General features: G+C 39.3%; 1 protein-coding gene across 1 annotated transcript in view; it reads left to right on the forward strand.

Annotated features, from left to right (window-relative positions):
* LOC128744487 (protein yellow) overlaps positions 1–18,496 on the forward strand; it is a 61,089-nt gene that overhangs the window by 13,015 nt on the left and 29,578 nt on the right. Inside the window, exon 2 of the mRNA XM_053841532.1 lies at positions 14,745–15,730. Coding sequence (XP_053697507.1) covers positions 15,439–15,730 — 292 coding nt within the window. The 5' untranslated portion in view covers positions 14,745–15,438. The remainder of the gene's footprint in view (positions 1–14,744; positions 15,731–18,496) is intronic.

The following is an 18,496-nucleotide window of genomic DNA, read 5'->3' on the forward strand; positions in this document are numbered from 1 at the left end:
ACGACACTCGAGTCTCGCAAAGGCTTAGTGCCGCGGGCCGAAATGTGCAGAGATAAACATGGAGGTATCTTAACTGACGACCGTGCGGTGATCGAAAGGTGGAAGTAGCACAATGATGAACACCTGAATGGCCTGCAGGCGGAAGACCATGATAGCGGAGGAAGTGACCACCACATTGGTGTAGCAAGCAATGAAGATGTGCCACCCCCATCGATAAGGGATGTTAAAGAAGCCATTCAGTGGCTGAAAAACAACAAGGCAGCGGGAAACGATGGCATTGGAGTGGAACTTATTAAAATTGGCCCGGGCAAGCTGACCGGCTATCTGCATCAACTGATTGTCAAGATTTGGGATACGGAACGACTACCGCAGGAGTGCAAAGACGGGGTAATCTGGCCTATTTACAAGAAAGGCGATAAGCTGGATTGTGAGAACTACCGAGCGATCACTATCATGAATGCCGCCTACAAAGTGCTGTTCTATCGACTATCCCCAATAGCCAATTGTGTGGATTTATGGGAAATTACCAGGCCGTGTCGGTCTACAACGGACCAAATCTTCACCCTGCGGCAGATCCTCCAGAAGTGCCGCGAATTCCGAGCCCCCACCACCTGTTTATCGATTTCAAAGCCGCATATGATTGCGTAAACCGACAAGAGCTATGGAAAATTTTGGACGAAAACGGTTTTCCGGGTAAGCTTACTAGACTTACCATAGCTACGATGGATGGGATCCAGTGCTGTGTGAGAATCTCAGGTGGATTGTCGGACCCATTCGAATCTCGCAAGGGACTTCGACAAGGAGATGGTCTTGCCTGCCTGCTATTGAACATTACGCTTGAAGGTATTATAAGACGAGCGGCGATCGAAATGCGAGGCACGATGTTCAATAAATCCAGTCAATTCATCTGCCTTGCTGACGACGTGGATGCTGTCGGAAGAACATTTGAGGCGGTGGAAGATCAGTACACCAGACGAAAACGCGAAGCAGAGAAGATTGGATTGAAGATAAATGCATCTAAAACGAAGTATATGCTGGCGAGCGGGACCGAGCGCGACAGGGCTGAGTTCGAGGTACTCGACGAGTTCATATACCTTGACTCACTAGCAACAGAGGACAACAATGCCAGCCGTGAGATTAAAAGGCGTATTATCAGCGAAAGTCGGGCCTACTACGGACTCCATAAACTCTTGCGGTCGAACAATCTGAGCCCCTGTACAAAGTGCACACTGTACAAAACGCTAACTAGACCGGTTGTCCTCTACGGGCACGAAACGTCGACACTGCTAGAAGAGGACCTACGAGCACCTACGGAGTTTTCGAACGGCGAGTGCTAAGAACCATCTTTGACGGAGTGCTAGAAAACGGTGTATGGAGGCGAAAAATGAACCACGAGCTCGCGCGTCCAAGTACTTCAGCGAACCAAGTGTTCAGAAAGTGGTTAAAGCTGGACGGACACGTTGGGCAGGACATGTTGCTAGAATGCAGGGCAACTATCTTGCAAAAATGGTTTTTGCATCGAATTCGGTAAGGACAAGACGTAAAGGAGCACAGCGAGCAAGGTGACAAGACCAGGTGGAGCGAGATCTGACGAGCATTGGGTGCCCGCGGAATTGGAGACCAGCTGCCATGGACCGAAATAGATGGAGAAATTATACTGCGCAGGCCTTGTCGTAAGACATAAGGCCAATTAAGTAAGTGAAAAATGTTACAGAAAGGCGAAATCGATGACCGGAAGGCTGGTTCCCGTTATCCGATGGTGCTGCGTGACTGTAACGTGCAGCAGAAGTTGAAGAGGAAGATTGAGAGAGCAAGTGGCCTTATTGGTACGTGCGTTGAGCCGGAAGGTAGAAGCAACTGGCTAAACGGAAAAGATGTACCTGGCCAAAATAGATATTTTTATGCGAAAGCGTCAGTTGAGGCCGGCAGTATCTAAGCAGCAGGTAATCATGCAGAAGGAGCGCCTGAATATGCCGGTGAAAAATACCTTTCCGGCGATTATGAGACCTATTTGATACTGGACAGTATCGACTGGCAAGGATCGGGTTCTTTACGTCCCCCGCCAAGAAGGTAGGCGATGACGTCAAGTAAGTCTTCCACAGAAAGTTCACGAAGAAAGTTCTTCTAAGGCTATCGATGAGCGAAAAGGGAATCTCCAAGCAGCTGTTTTTTACTTCGGGGCTTACGCTGGATATACAAAACTGTGAGTACTGTTTCGGTTTGTATACTAAATTATTAACTGTTCAATGGTCTTCAGCTTGAGGGCAACACTTCTACTCGTCTAAAACCTGCGCCAGAAGACGTTTTTTGGGGCAAAGCCAGAGATTTTGTTGATGATTGCGTTTTCGAATGTGTCAAAACTCTCTGATTATCTTATATTGTCTGCAAAAGGAGACCTCAAATAAAGATTTCGAGCGATTTATCCTACACTGAATGGTATGAAAATTATTAGAACGTCAAAAGTAACAGTTCTTTTCTTTGTCGGTATCATTAAATATGAAATAGGTGTCCTCAGTATGTACGATATTCCCACCGTGTTAACAGGATGGATTATTTTGAATGTGAAAGTTATATTACAACGGTTTATTGGTTTTATTTATATTGATAGGTATGACACTATTCTTCAGCCTGCTTCTATTTTGGGCCTACCTTCTATTCTTCTCATTCTATAGGAAAAACTGTTACTTGCCAATATACACTACTATGACTGCACATTCGGTTTGGAGTGACGAATTGGTTCTACAAGTCCTTGTAACACGAAACCAAACTCGGCCCAACAATTAGAAACATGCCGAAAATATCATGCAAAGTCCTACATCTTTGAAGTTGCGCTAAAAAGTGTAGTCGATACCACCAATCTGTTTTGAATATACAAAATATTTCATTTATTGATTATGATTGTGGTAATTTTCATGTTATAGAAAAAAAATATAACTGATTTTAATGCGTGGCAATGATTTATTGGAGATGCATCACTAATAAAATATACACTATCTCATTGTTGATTATCTTCCTTGTTTAGCAGGTTTTATTTGAAAGTTGAATGCACAAAGAAGTTACTCATCACACAGAATGACATCATTTCGAAATTGTCGTGTTTCATTGATGAGTGATAACTAAACCTAATGAAACCTGTTTGAATTGTACTGGGTGATGCTACCAGTTGGACTTGTACCTTGTACGTGTTTTCCGAAACGCCGAATTATGACATTATATTCCACGATTGGTATGTGTATTGCTACTTTGGCATTTGCCATTTAATGTTTATGTTTATGCCACACAAAAAAGATCCTACATACAGTACAGTCAATTACTCAACACTAAAAACAACTATTTCAGTGTCATCCTCAAAGAAACAAGCGGAATGTTTAAAATATTTGTTCTTGAATCGTGCAATCCCCGCGCATGGACATGTTAAGGCGGCATGTAATAAAACTACATTCACTCTTGCTTGCAACAACAGCCAATCCAATCTTTGTTCGATATTGTCTTCGATGATAGCTTTAGCGTTTGACAAAAACCCCTGCCAATTGCTGGCGAGAGCGCGATGAGTTGGCGGAGGATTGTTTGTATAGTCAAAGCAAAGTCTAAATCGCAGGCTCATTAAATCCACCTTACAGCGACAATGGCCGCGACAGTTAACGAACAGAAATTTGTATGTTAATATCGGACGATATGAATAAAAATTTTGCATTGAGTGATGCAATACTTGTTCGAAGGCTGACTTCATGCTACCGGGACAAATGCGTGCCGTCGGAGAAATATTCTAGATTTGAAAATGCAGATGCCGAATTTTTTAACGGTCAATTAAAAATCCAAACGGTTGTGATCGTAATACACTGATGTAAGAATTAACTAAATGAGCAAACTGTAACAATTTCGGGGCTAAACCAAAACTATAGTATTTTAAGACCAGGGCCCGACAATTGCCCTTCAATTGCATAGCGTCACTCAACAATGACGCAGTGAAGCTTCGGTTACAACAGAAGCAGCACCGCTTCAGTTTCAAACTGGCTTCAGTCAGCGTCAGCGAAATGGGTTTCACTTTTCACTTGAACATGACTATCGGTTTCAATTTATCATTTGTACTTTTCTATCAAATATTCAGAAGGCCAGCAACTTTGAATGCAAATGAATTGAATTTGAGTAAAATTTCCTACAATGCAACGCATATTAAAGTTAACCTAGACAATGTCAATAAATCGTGCCTGACTTTCTGCCGTCGTCAATTGAAACAGCCACCAACTTGAACTGAAGCTTGCTTGATACGTTCTGTTCAACAAATGAAGCAAGTCACTTCATGTATGAAGCAAGGGTAAGAGCTAGTCAGTTTCATTTATTTGTTTCGATGATGCCGGGCCTTAGTTTAGACTGCACAATTTTTGGGCAACATGTTGCTAACTGTTGTTCAATATTGCTTGTGTCGCTACCTGAATATTTGTGATATGTTGCCATAGTTACTTACAAACATCGAACAACAGTTAGGAACAAATTGCTATGACACATGGAGCCAATCTAAACGCACCTTAAGCCTTAATGAATTTTTCAGTCTATGGTTCACACTTTTGATAGTTATAGTAGGTATAAACTCGTGATGGAAAAATAATTACTACTAGGTACAAGATTATTCGTACCATAGATAGTCGCAATTAGTATTCTAGTCGCATCGTAACTAAACTTCTTTTGTGCAATATGATTTGCTCTGATTAAAACAACACACTAGTGACATTACCTACAATACCTACTAGCAATAATAAGGAACTCGCACTATAAAATTTTATCTTTGTGTTTATAGATGAGTAGTTTAAAATCAGTTGAAAAGGAAATATTTATTGCGTCATTATCATTAGTTTTATTACGAAACCGAAGGCGATCGATTTTTATGTTTACGATTCATACTAGATGGAGTATATCCGTAATGGTTGAAATGCAGTTCGCAAATTATAATGTTTTTGCTTAATCATAAAATTAAATAAAATAAAGTAAAATTAAGCTGAGCAGCGGTTGTGTAGGAAAAATGAAAGTACAGGTATAGCTCCTTGTTAGTTGGTTTTCGAGAATTAGTTCAGCAAGTAAGTTTTATCAGTTTCTTGAATAGTTTAGCAGAGACCTGTTGAAATATTGGGCATTCAACGTTGTCCCTTTTATGACTATTTCGACTACTGTGATAACGTTATTCTGGAGCCTCTTATTCCTACGATATATTTGGTTTTCGACGCATTGATTTATACTCCGATACTTCTTGCCTCCATTCTTAAGCTGCCGTAGACTGCCTCCGCCGTCTCAAGGTTTCCAGTAATGATGTCGAAGTCATCTGGGAAGGTTAGGAGTTAGCTCTTGCTGAAGATCGTGCATTTCTTTCGATGCCTGCTACCCGGATCACAACTTCAATAGCGATGTTAAATAACGTCAGAGATTACGTAAAGATTTTATCCGTAGTAACATGGGCTCCCATGAATCCCGCTTGGTACTGCCCTACGAATTCTCTTGGTAATGGGAATAAACGACGTTAAAAAATCTGGGAGAATACCTTGTAGGCGCCGTCGACCAGCATAATACCGTGGTAATTACAGCAATCTGGTCAATCTGGAGGCATTCCTAGGTTAATTTCCGTTCCGCCTTCCGCATTGAAGAACTGCTTCCACCTGTCGACCATTTTACATTCCTTTGTGATCAGGTTTCCCTCCTTGTCCCTACATACATTAGGCTTCGGTGTGCATCATATACGAGATTAGTTCACCTTCTCGTAGAGTTTGTGCGTCTCATTTACCCGAAATAGTTGTTCTAGCTCTTCACGATCACTGTACTCCTTCTGACGCTCTTTAATCCTCAGGATCGTGGTCAACTTATTCCGCGCTAGTCGATACTTGGTCAAATTCTCCTTCACGGCAATGCATAGTTAGTTTTTTCTAAGCTCTTTTTTCCTCTCCATCGCTTGTTGGCATTCCCCGTAAAACCAATCGTTTCGTGAACTCGAAGTTGCTTCATCTAGTACCACCGCTGACACCTAATTAACGGCCGAGCGTATCTTACCCCACCCTTCGTCTAAGATCAAAGTACCTAACAGAGGAAGATAGAGCTTCATCCAGTTTTCGTCAACTCGTAGGTTGTCTAATCTCTGAATGTTTACCCGAGAAGAACGGCTTTGTCGTGAGATATAAACCGTCCACTGTTTTGAGCGCACCTGTTCCGCTACTAGTTAATGGTCCGAGTTGATACCTGCATCTAACCCGATCGCTTCTAACAAATTTTCTAACAAAACATCGTTTTAATGACACCCCTAAAACTTGGAAAAAACACTAGTATTACCTGGGCACAAGATTAGTGGTGACGAACTTGCCCAAGTCTTCTGGATACAGCAGACTACACTACACTATACACAGTACTACAGTTTGACTCTTGGAAGAGGTAATCGTAGGGCGCATGTTGTAGTGAGTCAGAGTAGTCGTCTCGGCAGGAATTCGCTCGAAGATTCTCATTTCATTTGAAGAATTACTAGTGTAAGAGTGGACCTGCTTTAGTGCCTTAAAGATATACATTGTGTCTACAGTCTACTTCTCATCCTTGGTGATGTTTTTCCAGCCTTGCGCCACTTTTGCAATTAATTTTTGGCGCTAATCGGCAAAATTCATGTACTAGGAATACATTTAAACGTTTCGCAGAAACTATTTGTGTGATCAAGTAGTCTCTGTTTCATTAGAACGGGGATTCAAAGTCTGTTCTTTTGACGTAGGACTACGTCTTACGGCAAGGTTTGGGATAGGGTGTCATTCCGAAATATCGCGACATGCGAGCGTCACGAAAAATGATAGGTTTTGAGCGATAATAGCTTAGCGGTTTCCCGATCAATTTTAAATATTCTTACACCGGAAATCTTCTAAGCATCAACCCTAATATAAAAAACTGTTGATTTCAAAGCACGCACTATTGAAAAAAAGAAAATAATGAAGCATTGTCCAACTGACAATCCTCGCTTCGTGATTGGTTGCAACGTATTTTTAGAAAAAAAAAAAGACAAAATCTCCCCGTCCTAACAGGTTGAAGATTCTTTACGATGATTGAACCTAGACCAATTTGATATCTGTGCTTGGGAAGTACGCCAGAAAGAGTGACAAAGTCTCCTCGTCCCAACAAAATTCCTTACGAACGCGATTAAGCCTAGTCCAATTTGATATCTGTGCTTGGAAAGTATGCCAGAGTGCCAAACCACCCCTCTTCTTCAACCGGTGTTATCGTTTAAACATTAAGACCCTTATTCTGCGAGGCGAGTGACGTAACTATATTGGAGTCGCCGTGAATCAGGTGACAATTGTCACCTAGATGACTCGCTTTGTCACCTAGGTGACAAGGGTTTGTTACCTAGGTAACACGGTTGTCACCTAGGTGACTCGACTCGCCGTGGCGAGTCACGGCGAGTGACAATTGTCGTATTGAGTCACGTGACTCACAGAATAAGAGTGGAAACCTAATCCAATTTGATGTCCTGAACGTAAACAATTTTTTGAAGTGTAGAACCACCCTTTCATACAACCGGTGTCACCTTTAACCCCTCTAAGGTCTACATCATTTTTAGCACCGCAAAATTTACTAAGATGGCCATAACTTTTTTATTTTTCAATATTTTTTCACCAAATTTGGGAATTTCGCCGAAATTATGTTCTATTTTCATAATATCTATAGATAATGGCCATATGCCATATGGTCCCGGAGTTATTCCGGAGTTTCTTGGGGGACCGACATATTGCTTTTTTAGATAAAGTTGCCAAATATCTAAAATTTGTTTGAAATCTGTTGATTTTTGTAAACATATCATCGACTGTGGACATATCAGTTACTTTGCCGCAGTTAAGAGCCATGGTGCGCGCCATCCGGATCCAGGGGGACACTATAAATCCGGAACCGGTTCCCGTAATGGGACATTTCAGCATCAGTAAAGCATGTCGTGTCGCATATCAAAAAACATCAGCATTCGACAAAACAGCGATTGGTGATCATCTCATGTCTCTTAGAGGCCCGGTTCCGGATCCGGGGAGGGTTTCTTTTCTAATTCAAGCACAGAACGGATTTCGGAGGAACTTGTCCGGGGCCTGAAATCGGCCATATGGCCTCTGAGAGACATGAGATGATCGCCAATCGCTATTTTGTCGAGTGCTGATGTTTTTTGATATGCGACACGACATGCTTTACTGATGCTGAAATGTCCCGTTACGGGAACCGGTTCCGGATTTATAGTGTCCCCCTGGATCCGGATGGCGCGCACCATGGCTCCTAACTGCGGCAAAGTAACTGATATGTCCACAGTCGATGATATGTTTACAAAAATCAACAGATTTCAAACAAATTTTAGATATTTGGCAACTTTATCTAAAAAAGCCATATCTCGGCCCCCAAGAAACTCCGGAATAACTCCGGGACCATATGGCATATGGCCATTATCCGTAGATATTATGAAAATAGAAAATATTTTCGGCAAAATTCCAAAATTTGGTGAAAAAATATTGAAAGATACAAAAGTTACGGCCATTTTAGTAAATTTTGCGGTGCTAAAAATGATGTAGACCTTAGAGGGGTTAAACATTAGATCTAGTCCAATATGATGCCCTGAAAATTAAACTTCATAGAAAAGTGAGCGGCCACTTTTTCCTTTTGCCAGATTGCATCCATATACTGCAAGTATTTGCTCGGAACTGTTGTCTTGCTCGGAAACATGACTGAAGGAATATTTGTGCATGTGACGTGACGCAGCAATTCTCAAAGCAAAGAAAATCAGCGACTCTATTATCCGAGAATAGTAGCCGGCAATTCTTCACATAGTTACAATAGTTGAGCATTACATTTAGATTAATTTCTTTCGGAAATGATGGACAAGACAAGGCAGGAGGGGTCCGTAGTGATGTCAATTTTTATTGCATTACTGAGTTATTGTCGTTTAAAATCTATCACTTTTTCGTGTCACGATCATTTTTGTTTTTGCAGCATGACACCCTTTTACAGAAAGACTTAGTCCTACGTCAGAAACACGGGAACCGGAAGTTCGCCAAATGTGTTACGCTTCTATTTAAAAGTGAAAGCCTTGATAGCAAGTAAGCCGTTCTCAAATTCACGGATTTTTTGTTTATTTTTATTAGTTTCGGAATAATTTGTTGCAGTTGTTTGTTTATCGTCAGTATGCACATATAACATCGTCTAGACGAAATATTTGTTATACTTTATCAGTAAAAGCTGCTCTCCAGTTTAGTCATGATATTTTAAACGAAGTTTTTTTTTCAATTCGATAATACCGAATCATTTGAAATGGTAGATTTAACATATCGGTCATATTTTGCTCAACTAGTTGTAACAGCGAATGTAAGTCTTAAGAACTGTATATTGCCTTGATATAACTGCAAACTATTCGGTACAAAATGGGAATATTACATAAAATTATCACAAAATCTTGTGACGAAACAAGTTTCGAATGCACTGGGGGGCCATTTTGTAATACAATCAAAAATCGTGATCACGCGCACTTATAGTAAAGCGTCTAGCTTCTAATCTCCACCAACACTGGTGGGTTGAGTTATTTTGACGTAGGACTACGTCTATCAGGAAGGTAGCTGGTATAGGGTGTTTTTCAAAAAATCTTTCTTGAAAAGTGGTCAGGTTTTGAACGCTAATAGGTTAATGGTTTCCCGAACGATTTACCATATAGAAAAGCATGGATTCTTGATGTTGAACTATTGAAAAATTGGAAATAATGAACCTATGTTTTACCAAAATTCTCGCTTCGTAATTGGTTGGAAGATTCTTTACAATGATCTAACCTATACCAATTTGATATCTGTGCTTGGGAAGTAAGCCAAAACAAGTGACGAAGTTTCCTCATTTAAACAAGATTTCTTAACACCGCGATTAAACCTAGACCATTTTGATGTCCTTGCTTGGGAAGTATGCCAGAAAGAGTGACAAGCCCCTCGTGCCAACAGATTTCTTACGAACGCGATTAAATCTAGTCCAATTTGATGTCTGTGTTAGGGAAGTGTGCCAGAAAAAATTATACAAGTTCGTTGCTCCAACAGATCGCAAATTCTTTACGAGGCGAGACGATTAAACCTAGGCGATTGATTGATTGATATCTGTATTGGAAAAATGTGCTACAGCTGTAGTGTTCGGTTGTAATATCACTCTGTATGAATACGTATGCTTGCCGTTTCATTAGAAGTGTAGTGAAAAGATGTGCTGTTGATGAAATAGGATTGAATTGGTAAAATCCCTTCAACGTGGGGAACCATGGGTAATAAAAACAATCTTTAATTTATGTAAGGTAGCCGGAAAGCAATAGTTTGTGTTCTTGATTTTGTTAAATTGTTTCCAAATGCACATAGAAATAACTCTGAAATCTTTTGAGGATTGAACGTATGCAATGTTACTACTTTGATAAATGTTACATACAACGCATGTAGCATGTATATATGCTACATATAGCATCTATACATGAAGATTCGAATGATATGCTTGTAATCGGGCTGTCTAACCGGTAATACCGGCCAATTTTTGAATACCGAAATACCGGTTTTGGAAAAGCAAAAAACCGGTATTTCCGGTATTTTCTAATCTGCTTGTTTTTTCCAATTCCTTATTCGAATAAGAACTAAATTTGATAAAAGAAAATATACTCTTAGAAAAACAACTTGGTGTTAATGTCGACGAGATTCTTCTACTACTAACAATGAAGAGAGTGAAATTGTGGGTCAAATAATTATAGCTCTTGAAGCCGTTTAAGCAACAGTAGAATAACTTTGCTGTAAAAATGTTTTATTGTATGAGCCAGACGTCGCGTTTCAATTTATTTTTGAACAACTTGATATTCAAAAGCCTGCAAATTTTTCGAAGCTCTCAAATAACGAATTTAGGAAACAAGATCAGGGCCCAGAAACGACATTTACAATAGTAAATTGTTATTCAACAATAAATTAATGAAGCTTCAGTTTCAACAGAAGCAGCGCCGCTTCGTTTCAAAACTGGCTTCAATCAGCGTCATTGAAACGATTTTCACTTCATCATGACGACCGGTTTTAAAGTTTCATTTGTATTTCTCTATCAAATAGTCAGAAAAAGGTCAGCCTATACTTTGAATGCAATTGAATTGATTTTGAGCAACATTTCCTACAATTTAACGCATATTATGATTAATCTACACAACATCGACAAATGGTGCCTGACTGTCAATCGTCGTCATTTGACATAGCCAGTAGCTTCAGCTGAAATTTGCTTAAAACGTTCTGTTCAACAAATGAAACAAGTCGCTTCATTATGAAGCGAAGGTAAGGGAAAGTTAGCTTCATTTATTTGTTTCGACGATGCCGGATTCTGATCAGAATACGGGGATCTTTGCGCTTTTTGAGCATTCTTGCCATCAAAGGATCTGCCAGGAAAGAATTTGGAATGTTTTTCAAGTCTTTTGAGTGATACAATGATTAAACAAGGAGATGAAATCTGCATCCCACTATCTTCGAATAGTGGGATTGATAACAAAGAAGAGAAGGTATTTGTGAACGATGATGAAGAGGATGACGTTATGCAGGAGTTCCGGTTTGGCGATAGAGAAAAAATTTAAAATTAAAAAAGAAGAAAACTTATCCAATTTAATTCTACTATGTATATTTTATTCACGACAGATGCGTATTTCGCCTACGACTTGCAGGCTTCCTCAGTGTCTGTTTTCGAACTCGAAGTTTGGTACTGTTATTTGTAACGTTTCATTCTTTACAAATGTACTCCAGTTATTTTCTTTGGCCCGGAAGTAGCTTATAGTCTTTTTCTAATAAACTCGTCTGTCATCGTTCGGAGAGCTACATAGCTATCGTAACCAGTAACCATTAAAAAATTTCTTACTGTTGGCTGATGGAATTGGACCATGTGTTTCCAATGCATTGCAAAATGGCTATTCAGAAATATTTGTGTCAGTTTGAAAATTGGAAATTATTCATGTTCATATAGGTGGTTTAAGTTTCAATAAACAGTTACGGACAGTTGATTTTGATCAAATCTGTGAATTATCTCCACATGCACAGATCATGATCTGTACAGTGCATGACAAACAGCGAATCTTTAGCTTTAGTCACAAGATTTTGTTCTTTTGCTGATTCTCAGTAGTCGATCACAGTGTTTGATTTTACCTAGCGGCAAGAGAAAAGGTTACACATGTTGTTTATGTTGAGATTCACGCACAACACAGTGCACACAAATCCCACAAAAATCTTAAAATTTTGATACCACGCCAATCTCCGGAGGATGTGTAACTGTCGTCTGATGATTTAACTACAAACTCTAAAAAAACTACAAGGTATACAGCCCTAAGGGTTGTACGAAAGGGTGACGTAGGACTGTGTCATATAATACTCATTACATTGATAACATGTTTTAATCGACGAAGTATAACTTTATGTCTGATCATTAGATCAAAGACTAATGCAAACTGCATTTATGGCATATACATATTTTAGTATCTGTGAGTATCATTGTTTGAGTGTTTATTTGTAAAAGAAGAGTTAAATATTCTGATTTAATTCTTCATTGAATCAATGGTGGTTTTGAAAAAAATCGTTTGAAATTGTTTGGTGGCCTTGAAAAGAACTATGTTTGAGCTGATAGCACTTCTTAAAAATCAGTACTATAATTACTGTTGCCAATATATACATGGATGTCGCTATTCGGTCCTTTAGACTCTAGGATGATGGTTGCCCGCTAATACAGGAGTGATAGGAAATACCAAATCACTGTAAAGTAGAAATGGATTAGTTTTATCAAAATACTGACCGTCCGTCAGTGCGATCGTGCGATAAATAAGCAGACGGCGAACCTAGTGTGCTATGTTATAGTCACTGGCACTGCCGTTGCTACTTGTAAGCTAGTGTAGGTGTGGGAGAAACCAGATCGGCTGCTGCTGCTGCTCAAATAATTATCCGAATGGAACGTTAACCATTTCGAAAGTGTAGAAAAATCTTTCCATTCTTCAATTACTATAGTTCTTATAAGAACTGTTTAAGACCACCATGGCCTGCTGCTGAATTTGCTGCCCGTCAGTCGATCCGTTTCCATTTGCCTTCAGTGTTGGTTTGCGACAATTGCCATTGAAACTGCCGCCAAAATGCCATCGGGTATGCCTCGAATTGCCATTAATTGCCGCAAAAGTCCTTGGATTTGCATCCAATTGCCGGTGTTGCCGCCAAAATGCCATCGTTTTTACCTCCAATTGCTGTCGGTGTTGCCGCCAAATGCCGTTGGTTTCGCCACCAATAGCCGTCGATGATAAATACTAACCGTCCGTCAGTGCGATCGTGCGATAAATGAGCAGGCGGCGAACCAAGTGTACCATTTTATAGTCACTGGCACTGCCGCTGCTACTTGTAAGCTAGTGTAGGTGGTGGAGGAAACCATATCGGCTGCTGCTGCTTAAATGATTGTCCGACACTGATTGAGCAAGCTATCGAACAATTTCGCATGTCTGCGATGGGGATAATGCAAAATGTAACGTAAAGTGCATCGTGTGGGATTCACGTTGGCCATTACCCGCTGATTCCGCTTGTCTTCGGGGTCGGTGTTGCCGTCAATAGCTATCGATGTTGCCAATTGGATTGGAAAAGGGGTGTGGCTTACAAAGTGGTCTCAAAGGTTATCATTCCAATTGGATCCAATTCCTTTGGTGTATCTAATTGTCGTCCGTGCCTGTGAAGCTAGGCGATCACAAGGGAAATGTATGGGAAAATTCGACCTTAAAACTTTACACACATTTTCACTATTTAGCGTATAAAAAATTATTATTAATATGTTACTATAAAATTGCTGGACATTTTATCTATCCAACGACATATTAAGTGTTATGTTTCGTTCAGTAGTATAGTAGCTATTAGCGTTTGAAATATTTCATTCAAACGTTACACTTCTATTTTTCGTTTTTACAAAGTGCTACCCAGTCCCAGTATAGTAAACAAAGACGTAGTCCTACGTCAAAAACTGATGAAAATGATATACAAATTAATAAAAATTATGTTTCATGGCAAAAAACTGTTTAAAGGTTTGTCCTCGTATAACGCTTTATAGTTAATTTTCATGAAGCGATACGTGGTATGGTGTCTTTGACAAAGTTGTTTGTAATAATATTTACTATAACTTTGGCGAAAACACCAAACCTGTATTTCGAATATTCGAAAAAATAAATCTCATGTGTCACTATTTAGGGAATTAATCTCCCAACAGTTCCTGTCAGAAGAAAAGGTTTTTCCTACCAAGGAACATTCCGAAAGAAACCACATTCGAAAAATCTCACATTTCAGCATAACGGCGCGGTCGCTTACTTCACTGTTTGAACCACTGTGTATTCTAAACCTGCCTGAGTATTTGATAGCTGAATGCTTAGAACTCTATCTGTGGTTAATTTTCAAAACATGGAAAAATCGCATCACATCACATCGCAAATGTCTGCTATTTTTCTGTCATGCTCAATCCATCAATATACAATCTTTGCTATTCATAAGTGCATGTAGAGTTTGTTAGCCACTCAATTACACAGTCAACCGGCAGCGCCTTATCTGATAGCAAAGAACTGCAACAGCTCCAATCGCGATTTAACGATCATTCTTTGCCATACGTAACGTAAAGAGAACTGTGAAAACAGCCGCGAAACCCCAAAAACGTGAACCAGTGACTGGCAGAAAAAAGCGGTTAACCTTATGCATATACTTTTTGTTCCTTTCTTCCTCCAGCCACGGTGACTCCAACCTGTGAAGCGCAGAAATCCAGCCGCTAAAAAACTACGCGAGAGTAGTTGAAACCACTGCCACCGGCCTCCGTCACCACCGCAGCGCAGCGCCCCCGTCAGCCGTCACCACCGCAGTTGTCAGCGCAGCCAAACCGCGCCGGATAGCGCGCGTGTTTGGTATTCTAGGCACAGCCATCCACAGTGCCGAGCCACTCGATCGATCGATCGACCGACCGTCCCACATCTTTCAACTCAATCTGCCTCTAGCAGCGTTCGAGTAGCGTTAGTCTTTTCCAGTGCCTCTCGGTGTGAACATCGGTTGATCCGTCCGTCCGAGAAATTGAACGTCGCCTCTCCGTCGTTTGGGCGCTAACCGTAGGTCTTCCTGTCCTGAAGTTCGAATACAAACCATGATCATAGTGTAGTGTGTGGCAATTGATGAAGAAAAGTGCCCATTACGCAAGTTCAATTAGTGTCTGGCTCTACCTGTTACTAAAGTCACTTGTGGTCAAGTCATAACAGTGAACGTGTGTGAAACAACCATAATTAGGGCCAAAGGTGCAATCGTTGCTTCGGTGACCTAATGCCTTCGACACAGGTCATTTGAATGCCAATCTTCGCCACGTGTTGTTCCTTACCTGCTTGAATAATAGCTTAAGAAGCTGGAAATAGGAAGTTAATTTATCAAGTGGTTAAAAATGAGTGTGATTTGCTTACACCCGGCGTTGCTTCTGTTTGGTGCATTGCTAGCTGGTAGCGGCTTCCGGTTCGTCATTGGCAACGACAATCTGCGGGTTGCTTATCAGTGGAACCAGATCGACTTCGAGTTTCCCAGCGAAACAGAACGAGCGGAAGCGCTCAGCTCAAGATCGTTCATTCCGGAGAATGTGATTCCAGTTGGTCTAGAAGTGTATAAGAAGCGCCTGTTTCTGACTTTGCCCCGATGGAAAACTGGAATACCGGCTTCGTTGGCCTATATTAACATCAATGGTGAGTGGAATTTTGATTCCTTATATGAAAATGTTATGAATCATCCAATCGAGTTGATATTCCATAAACAGCGGTTATCACGCGGAAGTTCAGTTGAATCATGACCAAATAATGGGAATTGGATTCATGTGTGTAAAAAAAAGCACCCATTCAATTGGGCAAAACGAATCATATGCAAAAAATGCAAACAGGTAATAACAGACGTGCACGAGACTTACGGTGGGAAGTTGAATAACCTCCGCTCACCTTTTCGTGTGAGTATGAATCCACGGGGTACATTATTAGACCTCATTTGTGGACTAGATTGTTTAAGCTGGTAATTTAAATGAAATGGAGATTGTATTTCATTGGAATGAATTCTTTCTGCTGTGGGTAGAAATACAATATCATGAACCATAGCAGAATCGTATCTGTGGAATGACGAAAATGTTGGTTTAATTCGCATGTACACGCTTGTATTAGAATGATTTAGAAAGTACCGGCTTTATGCTTGATCAGAAACTTGTGCGATTTTTGTAACAATAATGTGTACTTAATAACAACAAATTAAAAAGACAGTTGACAATAAATATCGGTTTACCCTTGTTAAATTGTAAAATGCCATGCAATAAAAATTTACCACAAATCTGAAATGAATCCTAGGCTGCTGCAGATATTGAAACATTTCCGTCAGTTTCTCAGGGATGCAATATCCAATTTGTAATTTTAACTTAGTCTTCTACAACTGCTTTTTTAGAAATACACTATAATTAACCCAATATTTAGGTTTAAACATTTCCGCATTTTTTGCTGCCATATGCCCTGTAACTCCATTATTGTTACAAAAATGAACCATAAATTGCAAAAGCAAGACTAACTTATACTAACTTATTCCTACTCTACGAAGACAGTTTTTCAAATTAGATATTTTAATTAATTTAAAATTTAAACTCAAAAGTGTTTCTTTAAGAATTAAAACAACAAGCATTTACGAACTCTTGACACAGATTTTTTAATTTGTATGTTTAGATGATGACAACTCTTGAGCGCAAGGTCAGAATATTGTTAAGTTGGTAGTAAAAATCAATACATTTGTCATATCTTCTATTTAAAAAGTCCTCACATGTGGTTCTGGGGCTTTAAAAGCGAAGACCTTTTTGAGTCTTGAGACAATCATACTCATTTCAAACAGAAAGCCACATTTCTGCCAACAGTACGAATGCGTAACCAGTTTGTTTTAGAAATTTTGATGGCTAACAAGAGAACGTATGATTTAAGTATACTCATAAACTTGAGTGCATGCTGTTTTGAAACTCCCTGCATTCTATCCGCTAAACTTGTTCTTTAGTATTTGCCGAGAATTGAAAACAAAACTAGTTCAATACAATTACCCGGTCTATTTTTTTTTGCTAGCATTCACTTGATCAATCACGTATAATACAAGCTGTGTGAATGACTGTTTAATGTATTTGAATTTTTCACATACCACGAGTAATCAACGCGACAAAGTTTTGAACTAACCTAACTCAGAAAGAGGCAGTCTAATGACAAAATTTTCTAGTTAGAAGTAAGTACAAAACTTTTGAGCAAGACTACAAAAGGTTTACGTTGAATTGCTGGATTGGAATAACCGATTTGTAACGATTTCTTTTTTTTTCAAATGAGACTTATGACGTACAAACCGGCTTAGACATATCCGAGCAACAGATTTTGCTTTATACATGTACAACACATAAACATAAAAATACAGAGACATTGTTTAATCGTTGTTTATTGTCGAATGACTGCGGTATGTTTCATATTTCACGAACGACTTCCCTACCTTATTTAATATATTCTTAAAAAGTAAAAGTTATTTAACGCTATATCAATAAGTAACAGAGTAGAGTTGGACTATTGAAGGCCACATTTTCAGCTATTATTTGGTTGATTTATTACGGTAAAACTATAAAATTCTCACTTTAAATCCACTTCAAATCTGGAATAAAACTATTACAGTTTCCAGACCATACTAGGTCCACTTCAAATCAAAAAAGTTTTGACTCAAAACTGTACAGGTCGGACTCGATTATGTACAGATTTGATTATATATGATTCTATTATATACATTTTTAGCGACGATTATATACAGTCCAACAAAAAATTGCTCCGATTTTGCGCAAACTCGCTCTACTTATTCCTTTTTAAAAATAATTAAACCCGTAATTTTTTATTTGGCCTCACAAGGAAACATCACTATCGGTCACAGGCTTAGAGCTTAACCATATACACCATAGTGTAGTCCTATCGATCTAGAACTACGCGTATAGGTGTCACCTATGGAACTTTTTTGAGAAAACTTAACTTGAAATTTGTTGGGCATTTGACTTAATGGAGACGCATGGTACATTGTGAATATCGTAAACGTTTAAGGAACAGATCAAAAAGTAAATGATGTTGTTTGAAAAAGAATAATTAGATTATGCAACAAGCCTTTCTAAAATCTCTTTTTCGTTCACCTGAAAGTGTTATTAAACTTTTCTTCTCGTTAATTCCGGTACGCATGTTTGGTGTTCTGAATTGAAACTACAAACGTAATTGAAAAAGCAAAAATTCGTGCAAGATTGTTTTTTGCATGTTGCGTATCTTGAAAAAACAAAACAAAATTGCGCTGGTGTATTAAATTCATATAGAATATAGAATTATTCATATAGAATTCATATAGAATTAGGAAGTTCATCAATGAAGTCGATCCGCTACCATGAATACCATGATACCATAAAAACTTTCCAAACTTACCAAAGCATG

Source organism: Sabethes cyaneus, chromosome 3 (assembly GCF_943734655.1).
Source record: "Sabethes cyaneus chromosome 3, idSabCyanKW18_F2, whole genome shotgun sequence".
Taxonomy (NCBI): domain Eukaryota; kingdom Metazoa; phylum Arthropoda; class Insecta; order Diptera; family Culicidae; genus Sabethes; species Sabethes cyaneus.